The sequence below is a fragment of the Caenorhabditis remanei genome, chromosome X, assembly GCF_010183535.1.
Source record: "Caenorhabditis remanei strain PX506 chromosome X, whole genome shotgun sequence".
NCBI classification, from domain to species: domain Eukaryota; kingdom Metazoa; phylum Nematoda; class Chromadorea; order Rhabditida; family Rhabditidae; genus Caenorhabditis; species Caenorhabditis remanei.
The window spans coordinates 12794154-12816551 of record NC_071333.1 but is presented as its reverse complement, the minus strand read 5'-3'; the positions used below and the strand labels follow the sequence as shown (position 1 = coordinate 12816551).

Here is a 22398-nt window from a genome sequence, read left to right as displayed (position 1 = left end):
CATTTCCAGCATTAGTAAGTCTCAATAAATGAAAGTTGTCAGAATCAAAGAAAAGATGAGTATACTCTCACGGACATACTTTTTTGTTTTGGACTCTGGGGAGAAAAAGAGGGAGTGTGAATTGAATTAGAACCTACGCATCCTTAATTATCCCCCACACCGCTGTTGAGCCATAGATCCTGTTCTGTTCCGCTTTCATTGGGTAACAACAGGATTGAAACAAAAAGTGACTGGTAGGAAGCATTCGGAGCAGAAGCTTTGGGTGCCCTAATCTTTTCGTTTTTTTTTCTTTTTCTAGGGTGAACTTCTAAACGTTTTCAATGATTAATAGATGTAGTTTTTACTTTTGACGTTTGCCCTCGAATGTCTCACTAACTTTCAACTAGTTTCTCTTTTTCAAACTTCTATTCAACACGCATTTCATCATTTTTCGATACGTTGTGCCAAATTTTTTGGCATTCTGAAAATTCTGAATTCATCTGAATGAGTTGTCACTCAACGTCATCTAGTTCTTTAACCAAATACTTCACAGATTCCAGCTTGAGCAAATATTTGGGACGAACATTTTCATTGGTGGTCTCTAATCTAAGTGAGTACCCAAGTTGGATCAAATTTCATATCTGAAGCTCGTGGGCCGTTCTGAATGTGCGAAGTGGATGTTTAAATGCCCATGTTGCAAAGACCATGATGAGCTCTGTTTTATCTAGGTTTTTTACAGTCACTGGGACACTAGAAATGTATAGATTATGTAAATGTCCTGTTTGATGAATCATATGACTAGATTTTTATTTCATCAGATCCAAAAATAAACATATCTTATGTTTCCTTAGATTTTTTATGTATGAGCCAGTACCTCTTGCTAAAAAGATTGAAAACGAACGCTTATCCTCCCTGCCAATTTGTTTTCAAAACCAATTCGATTTTATTCACTGTACACCAATTTACTTTTTTTCTCGCGTGCTCACCCTTGCAGTATTTGAAAAAACGTCAACACGGACAAACCTATCCTTTGCGGGCACACTCATATCTTCAATTTATTCCAGCAAAAACGGCTGCAGGTCTCGTTCTGTGTGGAACTGAATTTGCATACCCTCTTTTTCTAAACCCGTCGACTTTCTTCCTTCTGCTGAACTCGCTTCTATATTCATCTCAAATCTTCAACCACAATATCTCACGACTCAATTATAAAAGTGTTTCTGACAATCTCAACTTCATCATCTATCTATCCCTCTCATCATCTCCAATTACGTTTTCTCACACCCCCTACATCTCGATTTCAGGAAACAATAATGGCCGAACGGCGTGTGGATCCTATCTCGGTGCTGGGCAAGGAGGTTGCTCCCATCCTTTTCTCGTACCTCCAACTGCCGCACAGAACTAGGTACGTCGCAGTTATTTATTGTTTTGTCGCCTCATCCGGAGGAGGAGTTTCGCTCTTCCGATGCTTTCTCGTACTTCATCCATCATGTTGTTGGTGGTCCATCTTACAAGTATATACCGACTTGTTTTATCCACTTCTTCGAAAAAAAAAATGAAATTGAGGGTTAGCTTTGCTTCTAGACCTGTCAGTCAAAAACTATACAACCTTCTCCGTAAACTCACTATACAACATCTTGAGATATTCAAAGTGACTAGTGTTCGTACAAGTAGTTGTTTCGGTTTCTGATTCCAGAGTCTCTAAGATTATTTTCTTCAATGAACATGTTTCAGTGACATTGTTAAATTCTCGAAAATCATGATCCCACCTCATCTCGTTTGAGATTCTCAGGACACAGCCAACTATACACATTGGCATAAAACAAAATGAGAATTCCATCATAACCCATCAATCGGATCCAGCAAAAAAGCATTAGAAATCGAGAGATAGCTGAGAAAGTATCATCATTTTCCTGGACCCCAGTCTCGGAGGCTCTTCTTTTTCTTTTTTCCTTTCGCTTTGCTTCACAACTTATCTCTTGTCTTTCTGCCTCTCGTTTCGTTTTCCGTTCATTTCTTTTGCTCGGTTGGCTTTCTTCCAGCTTCTATCTTTCATCACTGGTGCAATTGACCAGCATAGTGGCAGTGTCCAGCTAAACAACCAATCTTTCATCTTTCTTTTTTTGTTGTTTTCGGATAATTCGGTCCAACTATCTGGCGGATCCCTAGTCCTCGTTTTGATGTCAGTTGTTCTACTATAGAATGACCACTGGACCAAAAAAGGCAATTTGGAAAATTGTTTCCGACCGAGGTTTTCGAATTCGTATTTTTTTAATTGTTCTCGAATTTTCATGTTGTACGCTTTTGATTCCAAGCAAATAGCTCAAACAACTCAAACTTTTCAAAACCCTAGAAAAGGACATTGTTAGTAAAAATGCAGTGTTTTTCTAAAATATCCGCATGAAAAATTTCAGGAATCCAAACAAATATTAAATTTTGCATAAGTGTGCATCTCGTTGTTGTCATTCCAGAAAATCATTACTATTCAAACAAACAAATCTTGAACCCGACAAACGTCGTCAATTCTTTGTTTGGGGCATTTCGTCTGGCGTTCGAGTTTGAATTGTAACAAAACAACACGTTTGTGTTTGTGTATTCTTGTTTTGTGTCAAAACACCAGAGGACGACCAATTTGTTACTATTTTGAGAGAGAAATGATGTGGATCAGTATATTTAGAAGTTTACTGAGATAGTCTATAACTTTTGGGATCTTATAAAAACGTTTTTATTCAGAACTTTTTGTTGAATGATATTTTATTATATTACTGTTCAGACAAACTTCAAAGTTTTACATTTGAAAAAACTGCTACAGGTTTTGCTTTACAATTTTTTGTACTCTCAATTTAAATTTTTAACTTGTCCATATTTGAAGAAGACTGCTTCAACCTGCAGACTTCCCTATATCTCTTGAGACTATCTATATTTCCATTCTGCAAACTTTCAAGTTTTGCTCCCGTCTGCAAAATTCGTTCGAAACTGCTCCACCTTTGTTCTTTTGTCTCCGGTTTTTTCGCCAAATTTTTATTTCCTGGTAGACACTTTCTATGACCTTGGTCCCAAGAGAGTTTCCAATTGGACCTGTTGGCTGCAACGCAATTCCTTGTTCTGACGCATTTCAAAATCAGAACAAACTGCCGCCCACTCACTGAATATCTTCTTCGAGAGCTGTCTTACCGCGATACCCAATTCCCATGTGGTATAAAGAAACACAAAATGAAACAAAACACGAAAGTGACATCGAAAAAGGGTGGCATTGGTGGGAGGAGACAGACAACAAACACACCGACAACACATACACACAAGAAGACATGGCACCCCATGCACCCCCCAACACCAACCAAAAATAAGAGGGTCCGCCTCTCGCGGATTTCTGGTAAAAGTAGAGAAGGGGGAAGGAAGCGGCAGATGGCGGCTGCTACGCCATCCGTTGGCGCCAAAAAAGGGAGTTTTCTGCTAGTAGTGTGCGGCACTGCGCGCAAAACGGAGAAAAGAAGAAGAAGCTGAAGAAAAGAGAAAGAAGAAGCAGTCCATGCTCTTTTCCTCTCTGGAGACACTCGTCCTTCGGGGGTCCGTCGTCCGCTCTTTGTTCGTCCCGCTATAGTGATCATATAAAAAGTTTCATGTTGCTGCTTTTTTAGGCCCCATTTTTGTCTTTCATCTCCTGTTTCCCATTTCCTTAAACTTTTTTCAAGTTTCAATTCTCAAAGTCCACCTCCCACATCTTCCGGTCTTGACAGCATCGAGACTTCTCAAAAATCACAAGTAGTATGCATAAAAAATCCGAGATTTACAACACTTCGTAGTTTTCTTTCCGATCATTCATGTTTTCCAACTTGTCAACTTGAAGATTCTTGCCAGATTCATTCAATTCATACATTTCATTTGTTTATTTTTTGAACTAGAAAAACCAAACTATTGCTAATTTTCCCATAAGGTTCCTGTTCTAAGATACAGTAATCTACCACCTGCTTTCATAATATACCCTTTTCTCCTTCAGAACCCTTTTTCCGTAAAACACTTCTTCTCCAGCAGGAAATTGAATAACTCCTGACTCCACCCCTTTTCAAAACATTTTTTCTCCAAACATTTTTCAAAACATGCCAGTTTTACTAGACACGCTGTTATTTTTTAATGTCCCCAAGGATTTCTAGATTATTTATTTTGACGGAAAAGAGGGGATCCTAAGATGTTATCCACTTCTAGAGACTAAGATTCTCAGTGATCCTAACTAAATTAGCTCGAAAAAATAAAAGAAGAAAAAACATAATTCAATGTATCCGAGTAGTATTTCAAACCAGATGCTCCCTTTCTTAAGAAATTGTGTCCCAAAGATCCAGAACCTCTCAGAAACAAAACAAAACATCAGATCCGCCCAAAATAGAGACCCCCACCGATTCATTAGTCTCTTTTTTCGTTTATTTCTTTTTTTTAACATCGTTATCCAATTCGTATGTCTGTGGAGTAGTCTGGTTGTAATTTTGCCGTTTCTTGGAAGACGTCCCTCTGTTGTCAACACTGCCATTCGGTTATGGCCCATAAAAAGAAGCATTTAGCAAATTGGCGGAAGCTTAAGATATCTCTTACGAATTTATTGCTTTTCTCCGGCTCTCCGACAAGGCTCACATTTTTCGTTTCGAATATTTTGTGATTTTTTCTGATTTTTGCAGAGCAGAACGTGTATCTCGTGGGTGGAGAGAAGCAATTATGGAAGCGACGAGGAATGAAACCAAACCCGTCTGGGTTTATATTATCTTCAGGAAAAACCATTGCTCAGGTGAGCTTTATATTCTGATAACAAATAAAAACTAGATTTTTTGCAGGTCATGAAAAAATGACGGTGAACATCAGCTTTGATGGACCAATTTTCTGGAAACGTCAAGTCGCCTACATCTACTGCTGTTCGTGTCACTTTGATGAGCATGAGGTATGAACTTAGATTTCTGGTGGTTTCTTTGAGCATACGGTAATGTTATCAGATACTTCTTCTTTCAAAAATACCCTAGAGACTTGAAGAGATTGATGGCCTGTCTTTGTCGCCATTGATATTATAAACAGCAAGAAAAAACGAAGCGCACAAAAAATGGGACAAAAAGTAATGATAGCTGTCAAGATTTTGGAGAAATCTGCAGTTCCCAAACGTTTTGAAAAGACAGATCGTTCCACTCTTGAGATTTGTGTCTGTCTGTTTTTGTTGGTTTTTTGTTGGGTTTTCGTCGCTAAATAACACACGCCTGAAACAAAATTTTTTGAGTCATCCATCAAATCTATTCATATTTCTTCAAGAATGTTCTGTTTTTGCTTTTGACGAAGGAAAGGGCTAATCTTTGTGAAAAATCTGTGCATTGCACAACACTTTGACTTTAGTTCGAACCGACACAACTTAAGAACTAAAGCTTTTCCTTTTTCCCACTCAAAATTTTCCAGTTGAGCACCTCCAGAACGCAGGAATAGTCAATGAGGAACTATGGTCCTGAAACTCTTAAGATTTGTTCTCAACACAAACATGACAGAGTTCATAGACATCTTATGGAAGAGAAAGACTTCATCCATTGAAAATTCATGGCAGACTTACTCAAGAGCAATTTTCAAAAGTGTCCACGTCAGACAAAACTTTTCTTCCGCAACAAAACTATTGTTGTTGTTTTGACAAAGGAGTCAGAGATAAAACCGTGAAGGGTATTTTAAGTCGGTTTGTGGCTTAGTATCATGTAGATAGTAGTGTGTTCAAAAACAACTATACTCCTTTTAAGGAAAGACCTGCATATAAGATTTTTTCTTGAAATCAAATCAACTGTACACCATGAACTAGATTTTCAAACTCTTGCGAATATGTCTGAGAACGCAAAGATCATATCCATTCTTTGTTCTTTTGCTCTTGCAACATCGATACGTTTTGATCTGAAAACTGAGAAGAGGTGGGAATGAAGAAACAGGCCTGAAATATGATATGTGAAACGCAAGAAAACGTTTTTGTCATCTATACATTTAAATTTCGTAGTTTCTTGTGAAAAATGTAATTCATCTTTTCCCTTTCCTTTGAAAAAACGTCGTATTCAATTTCCGTTTCGTTTTTAACGTCGTCAGAAAAACGAAGAAGAAGGAAGATTACACGTTTTTGCAACTCTCTTGGTGGAAGTAGAAGACAAGAGTTTGTCGAAATAAACAGAGTGAAACATTTCTGGACATTGCTGCCAAAGAATGCAACGAAATAGGATTACTTTCTGTTGGTTGTACCGAACGGAAAATGAATAGGCAAAGAAAAAAGAAGACAAAAGAAACAGAAGCACCAAGGAAATTACTTTAGACGCTTTTGTTTATTCTGTTTAAAAGTTTATTAGGTTTCGAAAAGAAACTTGGAAATAAATGAAAAAAGGAATGAAGAAAACCATTGTTCGAAGTTCTAAAACCTCGTTTTTTAGGGTCCGTTGATGGCTATTCTGGAGAAGTTCGAACAACGAGTGGAGCGTGTTTGTCTGGTCGACAAGCCTGTCGATTACCCATTCCTCCCGGACTCTCTCTTCTCCTACATGGCTAACAAGATGCCAAAATTGCAGGTTCTTATCCGAAAAAGTGATCTATGAAATAGAGGTCTTTGTTTTTTTAGTTCATCTACTTGCGCGAGTTGGACTTAGAGAAAATCAACAGAGGGACCGTAGTTGAACTTGCCAATCATCCAAACTTGAAAAAGGTATACTCCTTGACTTATTCATGCATGACGACTTGCAAGAATCGGTTTTACTTTTAGGTGATCGTTCACCTCTGCCGCAACTACGAAGTACTCGAGGACTTCCGAAACCTGCCACAACTTTTGGTCGTGAAAGGAGAAATCATGGGACTCAAAGTATGTACAAAAGCTCACAGCCGGGAATATGTAAAAAAAACAATACTGTACAAAAGACACATTGTGGAATCATCGAAGAGCAACAAAAAAACCATTTTCGATGACTCAAAAACTGAATAATATCACTTTTTTAGGCAATGTTGGGAGACTTCGAGGAGGAAATTGCCAAGTCAACGGCTAGCAGTTCTGCTCAGTCATCAGAGAAATCATCTCACTCGCCGGTGCCTGTCAATAACGGATATTAAAACCATCTCCATCATTTAGCTCCCACTGTTTTTTTTCCTTTCTGTGAAAAATGATATGGCTCATCCATTTAAGCCAGTTGACATCATCTTCTGATTATCTAGTCTTCAAGTTTTATAATTTACTTCTTCCCACTATCGCCTTGTCACGTTTGTCTGTCAATCACGTTCTGCCTACAAAAAACTGAAAACTTTCTACAAGAATTTCCTCAAATTCAAAATCTTTCAAATAGTCTCTTTTCATTTTCCAATTCCTTTTTTTATTTGAACGTTTCCACTTCAGTATCTCACATTTATTTCTCCTCTATCTCCAACAATCGTAGTTTCGTTTGCAAAACCATCGTCACAGTTTCAATTTCTAATTTCCGATTCCTTTCCTATCGTTTTATTCTTAGCCTCTCAATAAAACTGTTTCAAATACTGATACAAAACACAGAGACGAGAATGTAAACGCAGGCAAATCGAAAATCGAATTTGATGACGCCAGCCACTTATTTTCATTTGATAAGAACGAAATGAATGAAAAGTGCCTCGGCGCAGAGCCTCCATCAAACATTATTGAGCGAAATTGGCGGAGGCTTTTGTGTAGTTGCTTGCCTGGTGTGATTCTCGATATTTTTGCAGAGGAGCGCAAAATTTCACTTTTCGAAATTAAGTAAGTAAATACATCGGAAGAGGACGTCAGACTGACAGTGAGATCAAGTGAAAATAGCAAGGGGGTGAGCATCGAAGGGCTACCATTTTGTTTGTTCTTACGCTAAGCACACCGAAGTAATACGAACCTCTGCTTTAGTTGTCTCGGCAGCGCTTCTTTACTACTCTTAAGTTTCAATTTTGAAATGAAAAGAACAACTTTTTGATCGATAGAACCATTTTCGGTGACCGGAAGGGTGATTGTGTGACTACAGATGTCATTCTGTTTTCCTTTAAGGTCGTCTATTTCTGTCTCTGGCGTTGGTTTTTTTGAGGGTCGCTAGAAAGAACTATAAAGATGAAACATCTCTTCGGTTACTTGGTTTCTTCTTATCTATGATCTTTCACGAGATCATAACATTTTTATATTCAGATAAAATTGTTCGTTCTGGACATGCCATTGTTAAAAAGTTACGAGATGTTTCAGTTGAAACGGTTTGCAAATTTTTTCGAATACAAGAATAGTATTGTTGGAACAAAAATGCAAGAGAACCTTTTGTTGTCTCAAGTATCCTCATTCATGCTTAATAATTTCTAAAAGAAGTTGTTTCGGTAAACCTGATAAAATAATACAATTCTATCCCGTTCCCAAATTTGATAAAAAATAATTTTTCCGGGTTTTTTTTCAAATTGAGTTCATTCTTTTTTTGCAATAATCGGTGTATAGTTCATTTCAATCAGATTATTTTCCTTTTTCTATGATAAAGTCTCAATCTCATGATTATACGACGCAACAAGCAGACAAAAGTGCTGAATCTTATCAATTCAATACAAAAATTCAGAGATTTTTCCATTATGAATGATAACAATACGTTTGCAATACACCAAATGTAACCATTTTGAAACGGTTCATCTGAACTTTCTATTTATAACATTCCTCTCCTCGGAAAGCAGCATTCACCACAACTGTTATATCTCGAAACGTAACAAAAAAGATTGGGCTTCTTCTTTCATCACATCAATATGTCTGCTTCTATCTCTTCCTCTCCTCATTTTTCTTTTGCACCTATTCGTGTGCCCCCCGTCTAAGCCTGAGCAGTGCTGCGTCTCGAAGCAGAGACTGCCTTTACGAATGCATTAGCTGCTCGGCAAGAGAGTGTCTTCCATTTTACTCCGCAGTTGTCCTCCCTCTCCCCTTTTTGCCTCCTGCTTACCCCATCGATTTCATTTTCGGGTTTTTGCTTTCCTTCCGCTTTTATTTCAAATCTCACATTCCAAGTCGTTTCGAATAAATTTAAAATCTAAATTTCCAGATGCGTGCCGCCTGTTTCATCCTCCTTGCTTCTCTCGCCTTGGGAGTTAGGTAAGCCACTATATATCAACCACCGGTTGGAAAATGTTCCTAATTCTTAAATTTCAGTGCCAACCTGTCGTGCTACCAATGTACAACCAACGAGAACCCAACCTGCGGAGTTAACGACGAATCTGCTCTTGCTGCTTTCAAGAAGGTATGATCATGTTTGAAAACTTAAGACTTCAGAAATGACACTTTGTACACAAGTAAAAAAAAACAAAGCTCTTGAAACTTGCAGGTCTGCGAACCACTCAGCGAAGGATCACTCAAGGGAACTGCAGCCATCGGATGCCGTAAAATCAGCCAAGTAAGATTCAGAATAAAGTTTCGTTATCAAAAATGTGTAATCCAATTTCAGAACGTCGAAGGAGTTTCTTCTACCATCAGAGAGTGCGCTTACTCCGGAGAGAACGTTGATGGATGGAAGAAAACCGGAAACCACGGAATCCAATTGTACTACTACCAATGTGAAAACGAGCAGGTAACCTATCCAAACGTTTCAGTTAACTGACTTTTGTTTTCAGAGCGGAACCCCATGCAACTCTATTGGAAACGTTTTCTCCCCACTCTCCATTCTCACCCTCATCGCGATCTACCTTCTTCAATAGAAAAATTCCAGTTTTCCTTTTCTCAGTTTATTCAACTTTATATACAATTTTATTCTCTTTCCCAGATAACCAGGTCTCAAAATGACAAATACTGTTTCTAGGACTTGCATTTTGGAATAAAAATTCGAAAAACTCATAATACAGTGAATATTTACATTGGTTTCGATTTGACTTCTTCGAGAAGTTTCTCACTCATTTTCTTCGCATCTCCAAGTAACATTTGTGTGTTCTCGTTGAAGAATACTGGGTTGTCAACTGCGGCGTAACCGGTTCCTAATGTTCGTTTGACAATGATTACCTGGAATCAGTCAGTAAGTATTTTTTTCTATATAATTTCCGAACCTGTTTCGAGTTCCACACTCTCAAAACTGGCATTCCTGCAATCGAACTGTTGGGATCATCTTCTGCGGCCGAATTGATAGTATCATTCGAACCGATCACAAGGGCTACGTCAGTTTCTTTGAAATCATCATTAATCTCCTCCATCTCTTCAACGATATCATAGGGCACGCCGGCTTCGGCGAGAAGTACATTCAATTGACCAGGCATTCGACCTACGAGATGAAACCAACTGTTCATGATTATCGCGTCATTGAAATATGTTACCTGCGACTGGATGAATAGCGAATCTGACACGTACGCCTCTTTGCTGGAGTTCTTTCACTAGTTGAGCAATGGGATATTGGGCCTGTGCAGCACATAGACCATATCCTGGAATGATGATGACGGAACGAGCATTGAGAAGTAAATCTGCTGTCTGAAATTAAGTAAAATATGAATATCAAATTTTTATTAAAAGTGAATATACCTGATCACAAGCAATTTCTTTTGCAGTTCCTTCAATAGCCTTAGCTGTTCCTGTTCCTTTTGATTTTGTACCAACACCTCCCAAAATAACATTCAGCAGAGACCGGTTCATAGCCTTAAACATATAATGTATTCATTTTTCCAATTAATATGTTACCTTGCACATGATATGTGACAAAATAGCTCCGGAACTACCAATCAATGCTCCCAAAACTGTAAGTAGGCTGTTGTCTAACATGAATCCCTCCGCACACAAAGCCCATCCACTGTATGAGTTGAGAACAGTGATGACGATAGGCATATCCGCTCCTGCAACATGATTTTAGATTGAAACTCAACATTAATAAACTAATATACCTCCAATGGCCATTGTTAGAGTGACACCCATCAAACTCGAGAGTCCAACTGTTGTTCCCAGCATACTCATTCCAGTTCCAAAGTCAGTTGAGTACATGTAGGTCCCCAATGCTCCAACGTTACCAGCCAAAAGAGCTCCGTTCAAAAGATGTCGTGCTGGGAGATAAGTTGGTGCAGATGCCAAGAGACCTTGCAGTTTTCCGTAGGCCATCAAACTTCCAGTAAATGTGACGCCACCAATGTATGCTCCAAGGAACAAAGCCATTTTCGCAGCAACCGCATCTGAATTCCCTGTTGTAAGTTAGTGTCATAACCTAGCTTACTTGATGGATCTTCGAGGAAATGTGGGTGTTCCTGAATGTAGTTTGCTAGACAAGTCAATGTTGCAGCTAATCCAACAAACGAGTGGAATGCCGCCACAAGCTGAGGTAGATCGGTAACCTGTAAATTTTTTTATTTGAATAAATTTTTCAGGTTAGTCAAACAGAAACCTTGATTCGGTTAGCAATTCCAATTCCTAGTAATGAACCCGTTCCTACTGCGGCAGCCATTTGATATAAAGTGTCAATATCTGGTTGGAGGAGACCTAATGTTGCACTGATTCCACCAGTGACTCCAATTATTCCCAACGCGTTTCCAACTCGAGCAGTGGTTTGTGAAGATAGCCCTGCAAGTGCTCCAACACAGCACAGGGATGATCCGAGGTAGGCGTAGGAATGGATTAGAGGAGCTGCCTGCAGAAACATACTAGTTGAATAGCGTTAAATTAGAATGACTCACAGTGTATAGTCCATATCCATATCCTCCAAGAAAAACAGCAGCTGGGATCGAATACAGATAATTGTGCTCTGGTGGATCGTCTGAAATAAACTTTATTGGGTAAATTTCAAGTCTTACCTCATGTATGATTGGGTTAATTTCAAGTCTGACCTTTTCTTTTAAACATATCCAACATCCGTTTGGTAACAAGGAAGCCTCCTCCGATATTAACCGAGGAGATAAAAGTAGCAAGGAGAGCCATGGTTTGAGCGGAATTCTGTGGAACCAATCCTCCTCCCATCAAACATAAAGCTCCAGCTGCAGTTGTTCCAGAAATAGCATTAGTGACACTCATCAATGGAGAATGAAGTGCTGGAGTGACACCCCAAACAGTGTGGTACCCTATAATATAATTAAAAACTGGTACATACTGCCAAATGAGAAATTGATATACCAACAAGACCAGATAATGCAAATGTTGTCGACATACTGGCAATATTTGGATTTGTACCAGCTAGTCCTAATAGAGATACTGATCCAAGTCCTGGAAAAAATTTAAGAGTCATGTGTCAAATGTTTGAATTCCCTACCTGAAGTCAACAACAAAGTCTGATTTGCAGTTTTTTTGAATGGTGTCAAGGGGACAACAGCCGTGACTTCTGCAGGTTTTTCTGATTTTGGTGCTGCTGGAGGTGGAAAGTTGATCGGTGGTGGTGGCCATTTTAGCTGACCCTCATGAACGACAAGTGCTCCACGTGCTACCTGAGAAATATTTATTTTTCATATAAATTGTAAATCTCTATTAAAATCTCACCTCATCTTCCTCATTTACAAAGAATGTATTATCTTTTCCAAGATGCAATAAGAATTTTGCGATATTGTTGGAGTAGAGCTCACTACTTTGGGTTGGCAGTCTTAATTGTTGCATTTCAGGTTTTTCTCTTTTTGATTATTTTATTTGTTAGATGAGCCTCACCGTGATGGTAAATCCGTGAATCCAATATGTGTGACTCCATGTTTAGAGTATACCTCTCCAGGACGAGTTGTCTCAATATTTCCACCAGACTCTGCTGCGAGGTCGACCACAACACTTCCAGGTTTCATCGTTTTTATCATTTCCTAAAAACTTATTTTTCAGGTTTTGCCTAAAACTATGACATACCTCAGTGATCAGAACTGGAGCTCTTTTTCCTGGAATCAAAGCAGTTGTGATAATGATATCTACATCTTTGCATTGTTCAGCGAACAGTTTCATCTCGGCATCAATAAACTCTTTACTCATCTCCTTTGCATATCCACCACCTCCTTCTCCATCTTCCTTAATATTGACTGTCAAGAATTGAGCACCGAGTGATTCAACATGCTCCTTCACAGCAGCTCTCGTATCAAAACCTCTTACCACCGCACCCTGAAACCACATTTTGGTTTACTAAGTACCTAAAAGGAATTACCATTCCTCTTGCAGTTCCAATCGCACTCAATCCGGCAACTCCTCCACCAATTACTAGAACTTTAGCCGGTGGAACTTTTCCAGCAGCCGTGATTTGTCCGGTGAAAAACCTTCCAAAGTGATTTGCAGCTTCGATGACTGCACGATATCCAGCAATGTTGGCCATTGATGAGAGTGCGTCAAATACTTGTGCACGACTGATTCTTGGTACACAATCCATTGCGAACACCGTTTTGTTAGTTTTAGTAAGGGCATCCAGAAGTTTTTTGTTTTGACCTGGATGGATGAATGAAATGAGAGTGCTACCACTTTTCAGTTTTAGGACTTCTACTTCAGTCGGGGGGCGAATCTGAAAAAAGTCGTAGCTGGAAAACTTTGCCATTTGGGGAGACACTGCCCATTACTTGTTTATAGACTAATTGTTTATTGTGTACAGTCGGTCAACTCAAATTGACCCCACGTCTGTTTTTCATATCAACACTGCAAATGTGTTCCCCAAAACTAACTTTCAATAAAACATCCGCATTAAAAACATCATCGACATTTGTGACAACCGCTCCATTTTTTGTATATTCCGCATTTGAATAGCCTGCCCAGGCCCCCGCATCTTCCTCTACCTAAAAAGTAATATTTCACATTTTTCTGCTCCCCTTTTTCCTCGACTCACCAAAACGGAAATCCCATTTTTCTTGAGAAGAGACACTCCAGTTGGACTCAAAGAAACACGCTTTTCTCCTGAAACTTTATTCATTAGAGGAACCACGTGACGTGTTGTTTACCAGGAAAAATTTCTTTGGGCACTGCAACTTTCAATTTTGAATACTCGATTTTCTTTGCACCACTTGAAAACAAACGGAAAAAGTAGAGCCGAGTGACCTTTGAGCGGAGAATTACCATTCTAAATCAGGAAAATGTATTGTTATACGACAAAACGTGGGTAGCAAGACTTGGTCGCGATAATTTTTTGTTTACCGGTAACGCAAAGATATCGTCAAGGACATCACTAATGACGTTCAGTTTTCCCTATCATACTGATACTTGACAATAGTTTTACAATAAACAATTTTTGTCAAGAAATTGTGTTTACAAGAAACATAAGGAGAGAAGAGAAAGGCTTTTGAAACGACGCATGCAGAAAAAGAGAAATTTTTTGTGCGCGGGGCAGCATCACGTGGTCAGCCGAAAGAGTGAGGAACACATAAACAAACTCGTCGATGGACAAATACGTGGTCGATTTCTGCTCTAAACAAATGGGATGACTGACTACTCTGCTCACTTATCAGGCTATAACCTTTTTGACAGGAAAATAGTATCCCGAACAACTGTACTATGAACCAGATAACGTAAACAATAAGATAAGATGCGATAGTTTTTGATCACTAGAACATCGGCAAGTCCGGAGGGAATAAAGAAATATGTCTTCTTGGAAATGGAAGTAGCATTAGTATTTTTGCATTGATCTACTTTTCTTATTCGGTCTCACATTCATTATGAAAATACAAAGTTAGTATTCGACTGAAACGATTTGAAAATGCAGTTTGCCAATAATGGCAAATAAGAAATATGATCTCTAAAGTGATTAACATGCCATGTTGGTTCGTATATAGTAAACAACCGTTATCACAACTGTTTGTCGGAAAAAATTGTTGCGACAAGGTGATAAGTGTAGAGGTCAGCAAAAATACCAAAAAGACATGTGAAAGATTATATTCGGATTACAACATTTTAATTTGTGTTTCTATGTACTAATACGTTCTGATTTAAAATAAAGTCAACTTTATTCACAAAGAAATACTTTCATTGTTTTAAAATACGATATCGTCACTCGGGAACTTGACATAAATTTTGAGAATCATTACAATAATTTTCATAAGAATCACTTCACAACCTGAGAAAGAACAAAAAAAAACTACTCATCAGAGACTAAACGTTTGAAAGAACAAAGGGTAGTGAAGAAAATTATGAATTTGTTTCTATTCGAGTGCTAGTAGTTCAACAAGATGTGGTTCTTGGCGGAGTAGCTGATTCTGAAATTTTGGTGTTTTGTGCTCTGAAATTGTATCTGGGTTAAACCTTCAGTGTCTCAAGATCATAGCGAATCGCCCATTCCATTTTTTGAACCGATCGTATATTATAGCAGAGATTGTACAGGAGAATGTTCTCACATAGCATTGTAACCCTTTTGCAGTCATAGAAATGACTCAGCTCAAGGAGTTCAGATATGTTCCCTCCTAAAAATTAGTTAGTTTTTATTGAGATGGTTTTTTGTTATTTCTTACGAGTTATTCTGAATCCATTTGGGTATGCATATATACAATTGAGCAAATTTTTGAAAGAGCATGATGATATCTCTTTCAACTCTATTGGCACTGATAAATCCGAGGATTCAGAAAACGAGCCGTTGAATAGAATTCTGAAAAAGTCGGAGACCATACTGAGAAGCTGAAATAAATAATTGATAATGCTGGACACTTTTTCTCAAAGTATTCTCACAAATGTATGCACATGAAAATCCTCATCTTCCACTCTCAGAATCGCATTAGTTTGATCAAAAGGTCGACTAAAGTCGATTCCACTGAATTGAGTTTCACTGTAATAAACACACATTTGGTTGTGATTTGGAATGAAAGTGCAAAGTGTACTCACTGAATTATCTGGTCAATTTCCAACTGCACGTGGTGACCGCCAGGCAGCCATTGGTGAACAACTGACTCTCCGCTTCTCGCGAATTGTGAGGTCTGCAACATGCAGTACGTTTTTTTCCGGCATTCGAGAGGAGAGAGTTGTAATGTATATAGAAGGAAACAAAGTGACTCACAAATGTGGAACTTGATACGAAGTCTGTACAGTGAATAATCAGGTCGATAGTGCAAAACTCGGCAAGTTCAGATAAAAGTGTGAAAACTATTTGCTGCTCTTCAAGTACAATTCTCCTGAAAATTTTAACACAATAAGTATCTGACTTTCTCAAATAATTTTTACCGATGTTTATAATACCGGATAACTGCTAAAATGTTATTATACTTTTTGCCCACATATTTCAGTAAATTCTAATTGTCTCCCAGTTTTGGTAGTGTTTTTTTTCAAGTACACCCTTCAAAGATTTGCTAATTATCCCCAACTCGAAAAATTAAGTTGTCTGTAATTTGCATTCCTGATCTTACCACTTGAACCCATCGACGTCAAAATCAGTTTTTGCATGTCCTGGATTTACGTAGTAGTACCGATTTTCCAGCTGTCAAAAAGTAATACTCATTTTTATATTCAGTAAAGCAAAAAAATGTCTTACTTCAATTATTGTGGTTGAATCGGAAGTACTACTAGTGTTGATCAGCATGTCTAGGACACTGGCAAAAGCAGGCGGACTATAGTCGTTGAGTGACGAGAGCAAGAAGAAGAAATGAGGAAAAAAGGGCGATGGTTGCCCCTTCCCTCCGGGTGCACTTTTAATCGGTTCACCACTTGAAACAAATGATAACACCAGACATCGAGCCTCTTTTCTTCCTTATTGAGACGATTTGATGTCAGTTCCAAATATATTGAACCAACTGATAATAAGACTGAGATTTTCTTTCTAGGTCTGGTTCAGCTGAAAATAAGAATTTGTCTGCTTTCTAATGATAACGAGGTACGTCTCAATAATATAAAGTTAATGAGAAGAGGTTCTACTATACGATTTGCCAGGTTACGCTATTTTTGGAAACGACGGCAACACCAGACTGCAAAAAAAGAGGAAAAAAAGAGAAGAAATTCTCATGAGCACACAAGCGTCTCCGCCTCGTCTCGCACTTGTAATGCAGAATATAGCAATCATATTCTCACGGCTTTTAGTACACACTAGTTTTTGGTTTCTGAAACAGCTCGCTGAAAACTGAGAGGGTGGAGGAGAAAGGCGCATCAATAGAGAGTGAGGAGCCTCCGGAATCGACAACACCGTGTGACAAACGGCTAAAAAGATTTTCAGCTTCATTTTAGTAAAGTATACGGATGGAAGAAAAAGGGAGGGGATCAAGTAGAAGAGCGAATACAAAAAAGAAAATAACATGTAAATAGATTTAAAGGATTTAGAACTGCTTCCGACACAAAACCAAATTGACTATCGCATTACGAAGTGCACTTCCGGAGACCAAGTACGCGAGACATTTACTTCCCCGGAAAATGGGTGCAATGAAAAGCAGGAAGAGGCAGAGTTTGTTGTCTTCGTATCTGGAAAAAATACTATAGTTGTGATAAGGGAGGAGCGAACGGAAACAACAGAGACAAGAAACGTTTTGGGGAGTGGTGACTAACAGTGTACAAATATTGTAGATGAGCGTTTGAATAAGAAGAAACAAGGAGACGATGATGAAGTTGATGGATACTTTCAGTTCGGTTGATACTCGAGTTGTACGTCGTGGAGCCAATGCAGCAGTGCCACTGTTCACCACCGACACCTGCATCTTTTCCATCATTTGTGGTGGGGCGACCTAGCAAATTCTATCACGTTTGAGACCGAATTTAGACAAAAGTCGAGAAAAACGAAATTGAACAAAAAAGGTTTCATGATAGTATAGATTTGCTGCTCGACTCACGGTAACACTTTTCTCAGAGAACACGGATTCCTTGATAGTGCTCAACTTGTAAACAATCAGTATATCAGTCAGTGCCAGACAGAAGAAAACAATTCCCTGAAACGGAAACGGTTGTTTTTCGAAAATAATCGTCTTCTTTCTGATTACCTGTACGACATAATTAAGGTAGAAGAAAAAATTGACCAATGGCCAGTTCCGTTCTTCAGTCCACCCCCAGAACTCCGGATGGAAAAGAATTGGGAAGTTTGGAGACCATAGGTAACAGACGGACAACATGGATAAGAGAACGATTCCAACGATGGCAATGATGGTTTTCTTTTGGGTAAAACGAGCATAGTAAATAGTTCCGTACACCGCCAAAATGTGAGAAGCAGCTATTGCGATCAACGAGTAGAGCTGGATAAACCAACAGGAGTATGTGGTGAAATGGAACGATTTGGTTGGGAAGTCATCTGTAATTTTTCAAATTTTTTCATTAGTGATCACTCTATTGGTATTGAGAAACACAGCAATTTCTCTTCATTTTCTTTGTCTTCACTCCGACGGTTTCGTTAAATTCTTAGAAATTTGAGGACTGATTACCATCTGATTCAAGGATTGGTTCTGAGTAATTATTTTGTCTTGTCTAAAACTAAATTCCCACGCATAAACCAGAAAAACAATTTCTTCCTGAGTCTAGTCCTGTATCCCACGCGCTTACAACAAATAAAAATATGATCAAAAAATTAGAAAACTCCAGAGCATAATCTCTGAATAAGTTCCTTCAGCACATCAGGGTTACTGTATCTTGCTGGATATCTGTTTCACGTTATGAGCATTACCGTAGTTGACGGATAGGCGGAACAGTGGGCGATTCAAGATCTCGGATGGCACGTCAAACACCAGACGGGACCCAACATCTATAGTAGATGCGAAGAAATGGAGTGACAACAGAAGGAATGTAGACGAGTTCCGGAGAACACGATCCTTCAGAATGGCAGAGATAATGAGCACATTCCAGAAAATACCCCAGACACACATCAAAGCTTTCAAGTAGACCAGAGACATAGCGTAAAATCTGAAATTTCAATAAGTTGATAGGAAACTGAAATAAAAGTAGTCCAATGAGAAACGAGTTGAATGAGAAAATGACATGCCCAAAAATACCAAATATAGTACTAGAGGAGCAAATATAGTTTCAGAGTCAGTTTGAATTCAATGTCAATTCATCCGTCTCTGTCACATTAGGTTTTTTTGAATAAAACAAATATTCTTGTTACGTTCCTGAAGTTGTAAAGTCTGACTAACTTTAGAACAGGAGGTGGAGCTTAACACGATGTTTGAAATTCTGGGTACTGTGGCGCCTAGCTCCAAGTAATCTAATTTTTTGACCATTAGAAAACAAATTACCTTGACCAGGTTCTCTTTAAAAGTAATCAGCCTGATTGATTAAGAAACTCAATTATAACGGGAATGTTTCTAAGATTTATAGGAATGGGCGGAAGTTTATAGAGTTAATTCAGAAATCAAACAACTCAATTTTCATAAGTAGATACAAAATACAACCCGCGCCCATCAAGGAACAAAAAATCAAAATGGCAACTTCCTTAGATAGGGTGCATGGCAGGTGAATAGTGGGAGGGATTTTCTCCTTCTCGACTGAGCCAAGGCGGCTGGGAATATTTGGTCACGCTGAATTCTGTGTTATCAGATGTTGCTATGAGTGGCTCATGGTTCTCACGCCTTCGCTACCATGTGTCTCTCGAAGTTGCATATTCTAGAAAATAATCCAGAAGAGATCTGTCAGAAAACGAGTTGTCCTTGTGATAGGACATGGGAAAGTTTGAAGATCCATTTAAGATTTGTGACTGAACTTGTAGACGTCCAGTGTTAGACGTCAGCACAATATGACACAGATCAGGGCTTTTGGGATTCATAATGAACTAATAAGAAAACAGTGTCAAGTAGTTTCTTGATCGGTTAATAAAACCATGTTTTTATCTGTACTAAAACTAACACACGTTCTAAAAGCAATTAACAAAACTTGCAAAAGCAAAAAAATCAGCCACCATTTCAGACATATCAATGCGAGATTGTTCATAATCAGACAGCCTGATTGTTATTAAGGTTATACTCTGAAAAAACGAGAAAGGTCAATGGGATAAACACCACAGAAAGGAGAACTAGGTATTTATTCTAATTCATGGATTCGATGGTATCCACCTTTTTAAGAAAAATGCGGTCCTAGAAACCAGACTTGGTTAAACAACGGAAATCTAGGCAAATAACTTATTAGAAGTGAAGTCTTTTCTGGAATCTGCGTGGGGCGGATTTTTTCAGAAAACTGATGTGAAGGGAATGCGAAACATTGCTTGTGTCAATCTAAGCGCAAAGTTTGCAGGTGAAAACTTTTGAAAATTACTATATTTAGATTTGTCATTTTCTACGATGTTTATGATATTTCAAGATTTAAACTATACACAGATATGGTTTGTGCTAGGATCGTCAAGCAAAATGACGTATAATTATATCTTTTAATTTTTTTAAAAACAAAACTTTCATAATTTTCGTGATCTCTGTTTTTAGCATTGCATCAACTATAATTTTGTTCATGAAATACACTGTGAGATCTTCAAAAAAAAACATTTTTTTCAAGAAAACATATCTTATCTTGAGTTCTATAATCCCTGAACAGTATATCAAGTGCATCACTATTGTTCCTTATTATTCTTCCACCACTACCACCATTTCTGTCGATTGTTCAACGTACTACGCTGTAGGGTCACCGATAAGAGACACTGTCAGTATTCCTGCGCATCCTCCATCACTGTGTTATTTCTATAACCTATTCCGTTTACCTCGTGTTGGAAGAAACCATTCCGTTTTTCACTTTTTTCACAAATTGATTTAACAACATAATTACGGATTTTCAAAACTCTAGACATGCTTGCATCCGCGTGGGAGTTTGCAAAACGACACAAAGGGAAAATCATTGCAGGTGAGTAGAACATTCAGCGTTTTCTTTTGGTTTTCTCAGAAAGTTCATTTCAGGAGGTGTTATTGTGGGAAGTGCAATTGCATATATCCAGTCGTCGTCAAAAAATGAAGCTTTGCAAAAAGTTAACACATCATCCGAGTTGCCAAATCAGGTAGAGTTTTTGAGTAGAATAACAACAATGCTTTATTTTATGTCATCTATTTTAGGCACGCAGACATTATATCTTTGATTCGACTCATCGATCTTGTGACCAATCTATAACGGATCTCATACCATCAATTGTTTCACAGATTCAAGTTTGTTCCTGATAACGGATACAACATTTAACACAAAAAATCTTTCAGGCAAGATTCGATGTGGAAGCCATTCAGGAAAAACTTAAGAACACACCCGACCTTACTGCGGATCAAAAAATTCAACTTTGGGATCAACTCAAAGTGAGTTTGCAAGTATTCAACTAGTTTGAATAAACATTTTCCAGAAAAATGTGTTTTGTCGAATTGTGTCCGTAGCGTTTGGTTTCTCAATTCTCACGCTCACGTTAAAAGCACAGATCTCAATTCTGGCCGCTGATACATGTGCCCAATTCGAGCAAAGGAATAAACAACCGACATGGTGAGACAAGTCAACATGTCATAAATATAATACAAATTTACAGGCAAAACTACCTACCGGAATCAATGAATTCTATCTTAAGCTCGAAGATGGGGTCAAATAGTTCTAACCCCACTGACAATCCAATGGATGTTGGAAACCGTAGGATATTCCTGCAATGTGTTCAATATTTCACCCTCCGAGGTAAGTTCCCATGTTTTTTCTCGGGAGTACACACTTTCTGTTCCAGGTATTCCGGAATTAATGGAGTACGTGGCGGAGTCAGTGTCAGCAGAGCTTCAAAACTGGAAGCTGACTGATGTAAAAACAAAACATGAAATGAGAGACTTGTTTGATAAAGTCTCATACAAAATCAGTTTCACTGGATTGCTAACAAAGTTAGTTGCACCGTTGGATGGAGATGTGGTGAGAAAATGAAAAACTGCTATTTGTACTGATTTTGAATGTATTTCAGGACAGCAGTTCTTCAGTAATGAAGCTTCTTCAAAAACTAACCAATAATTTGGAGTCAAGCAAAAGTATCCACGTGCTCAACAGTTTGCTGGATTTCTACTTTTCTGCAGCATTAAGGGTTTGTTTTTTGTTTCTGTTGATAATAATAATTATTTCTTGAGCGTTTTATTTCAGATGGTAGAAAACGACGAACAATCACTGGTCAAATACGTTCCGTCTTTCTCCAACTCATTCCCAGTACTGACATCGACGTCCTTTGACAGTCCGCTTTTCAACTCATTATACTCTTCCGATATCCATCAATTTGCAGTTTACGTTTTTAATTCCTAATTTTGGAAAAAGCTTTATTCTAAGTTTTTTGTTCTTCTTGCATGCAAATTTGATCCCACCATCCTTTTTTTCTTTTTTGACAGTAGTTTCAATTTTGAAATTACCCTTTTCTCTCTTATCCATATTATTTTTGATAAATGAAAACCTAAAAGTTTTGTTTGTAACTTTAACAATTTTTGTTGAACTTCTAACCAGGAACTGAATTATTCCACATTTTCTATAAAATTGAAAGTGCAGACAGTTTTGATCATTTAGAAAGGAGAACCTTTGATACCATCAGTTAAGATATCATCTTACCGTCCTTGACCGATGTATATCTTGTGTCTCTTTTTGGTTGCGTATCTATTGATTGATCACGACAGTCACTCCTTTTAGTCTGCACTTAGGAACGCAATCATTCTTCTCATTTTCAACGAAACACCCAT

At 38.2% G+C, this 22398-nt stretch overlaps 6 protein-coding genes across 6 annotated transcripts; 3 read left to right on the top strand and 3 right to left on the bottom strand.

The window, feature by feature from the left end:
- Positions 1–1289: 1289 nt before the first annotated feature.
- On the top strand, positions 1290–7062 carry GCK72_024526 (uncharacterized protein; the record flags this gene model as incomplete). The annotated part of the gene is made up of 7 exons (XM_003117869.2): positions 1290–1381; positions 4644–4750; positions 4797–4900; positions 6396–6530; positions 6581–6664; positions 6722–6817; positions 6952–7062. 7 exons carry the CDS (start codon positions 1290–1292, stop codon positions 7060–7062), a joined length of 729 nt encoding a protein of 242 aa, XP_003117917.1.
- A 1943-nt stretch (positions 7063–9005) lies between these two features.
- GCK72_024525 (uncharacterized protein) lies at positions 9006–9654 on the top strand (the record flags this gene model as incomplete). The annotated part of the gene is made up of 5 exons (XM_003118079.2): positions 9006–9055; positions 9113–9200; positions 9285–9353; positions 9405–9527; positions 9571–9654. The coding sequence occupies 5 exons, from the start codon at positions 9006–9008 to the stop codon at positions 9652–9654; spliced, it is 414 nt and encodes a 137-aa protein (XP_003118127.1).
- Positions 9655–9805: 151 nt separating this feature from the next.
- Positions 9806–13924, bottom strand: GCK72_024524 (uncharacterized protein; the record flags this gene model as incomplete). Its single annotated transcript, XM_053735927.1, has 19 exons — positions 9806–9952; positions 9997–10208; positions 10261–10411; positions 10463–10576; positions 10619–10770; positions 10819–11100; positions 11193–11259; positions 11310–11552; positions 11599–11678; positions 11749–11979; positions 12032–12121; positions 12168–12339; positions 12392–12491; positions 12554–12696; positions 12740–12985; positions 13029–13376; positions 13534–13644; positions 13695–13762; positions 13807–13924. 19 exons carry the CDS (start codon positions 13922–13924, stop codon positions 9806–9808), a joined length of 3075 nt encoding a protein of 1024 aa, XP_053579493.1.
- Positions 13925–15000: 1076 nt separating this feature from the next.
- GCK72_024523 (uncharacterized protein) lies at positions 15001–16364 on the bottom strand (the record flags this gene model as incomplete). Its single annotated transcript, XM_003118198.2, has 8 exons — positions 15001–15054; positions 15101–15258; positions 15307–15469; positions 15521–15617; positions 15674–15765; positions 15846–15960; positions 16192–16262; positions 16317–16364. The coding sequence occupies 8 exons, from the start codon at positions 16362–16364 to the stop codon at positions 15001–15003; spliced, it is 798 nt and encodes a 265-aa protein (XP_003118246.1).
- Positions 16365–17091: 727 nt separating this feature from the next.
- Positions 17092–18645, bottom strand: GCK72_024522 (uncharacterized protein; the record flags this gene model as incomplete). The annotated part of the gene is made up of 5 exons (XM_003118092.2): positions 17092–17233; positions 17318–17493; positions 17599–17694; positions 17746–18050; positions 18420–18645. 5 exons carry the CDS (start codon positions 18643–18645, stop codon positions 17092–17094), a joined length of 945 nt encoding a protein of 314 aa, XP_003118140.2.
- Positions 18646–20520: 1875 nt separating this feature from the next.
- Positions 20521–21973, top strand: GCK72_024521 (uncharacterized protein; the record flags this gene model as incomplete). Its single annotated transcript, XM_003117758.2, has 9 exons — positions 20521–20575; positions 20629–20726; positions 20782–20871; positions 20920–21012; positions 21057–21190; positions 21234–21373; positions 21420–21595; positions 21645–21761; positions 21818–21973. The coding sequence occupies 9 exons, from the start codon at positions 20521–20523 to the stop codon at positions 21971–21973; spliced, it is 1059 nt and encodes a 352-aa protein (XP_003117806.2).
- Between the last annotated feature and the right edge of the window lie 425 nt (positions 21974–22398).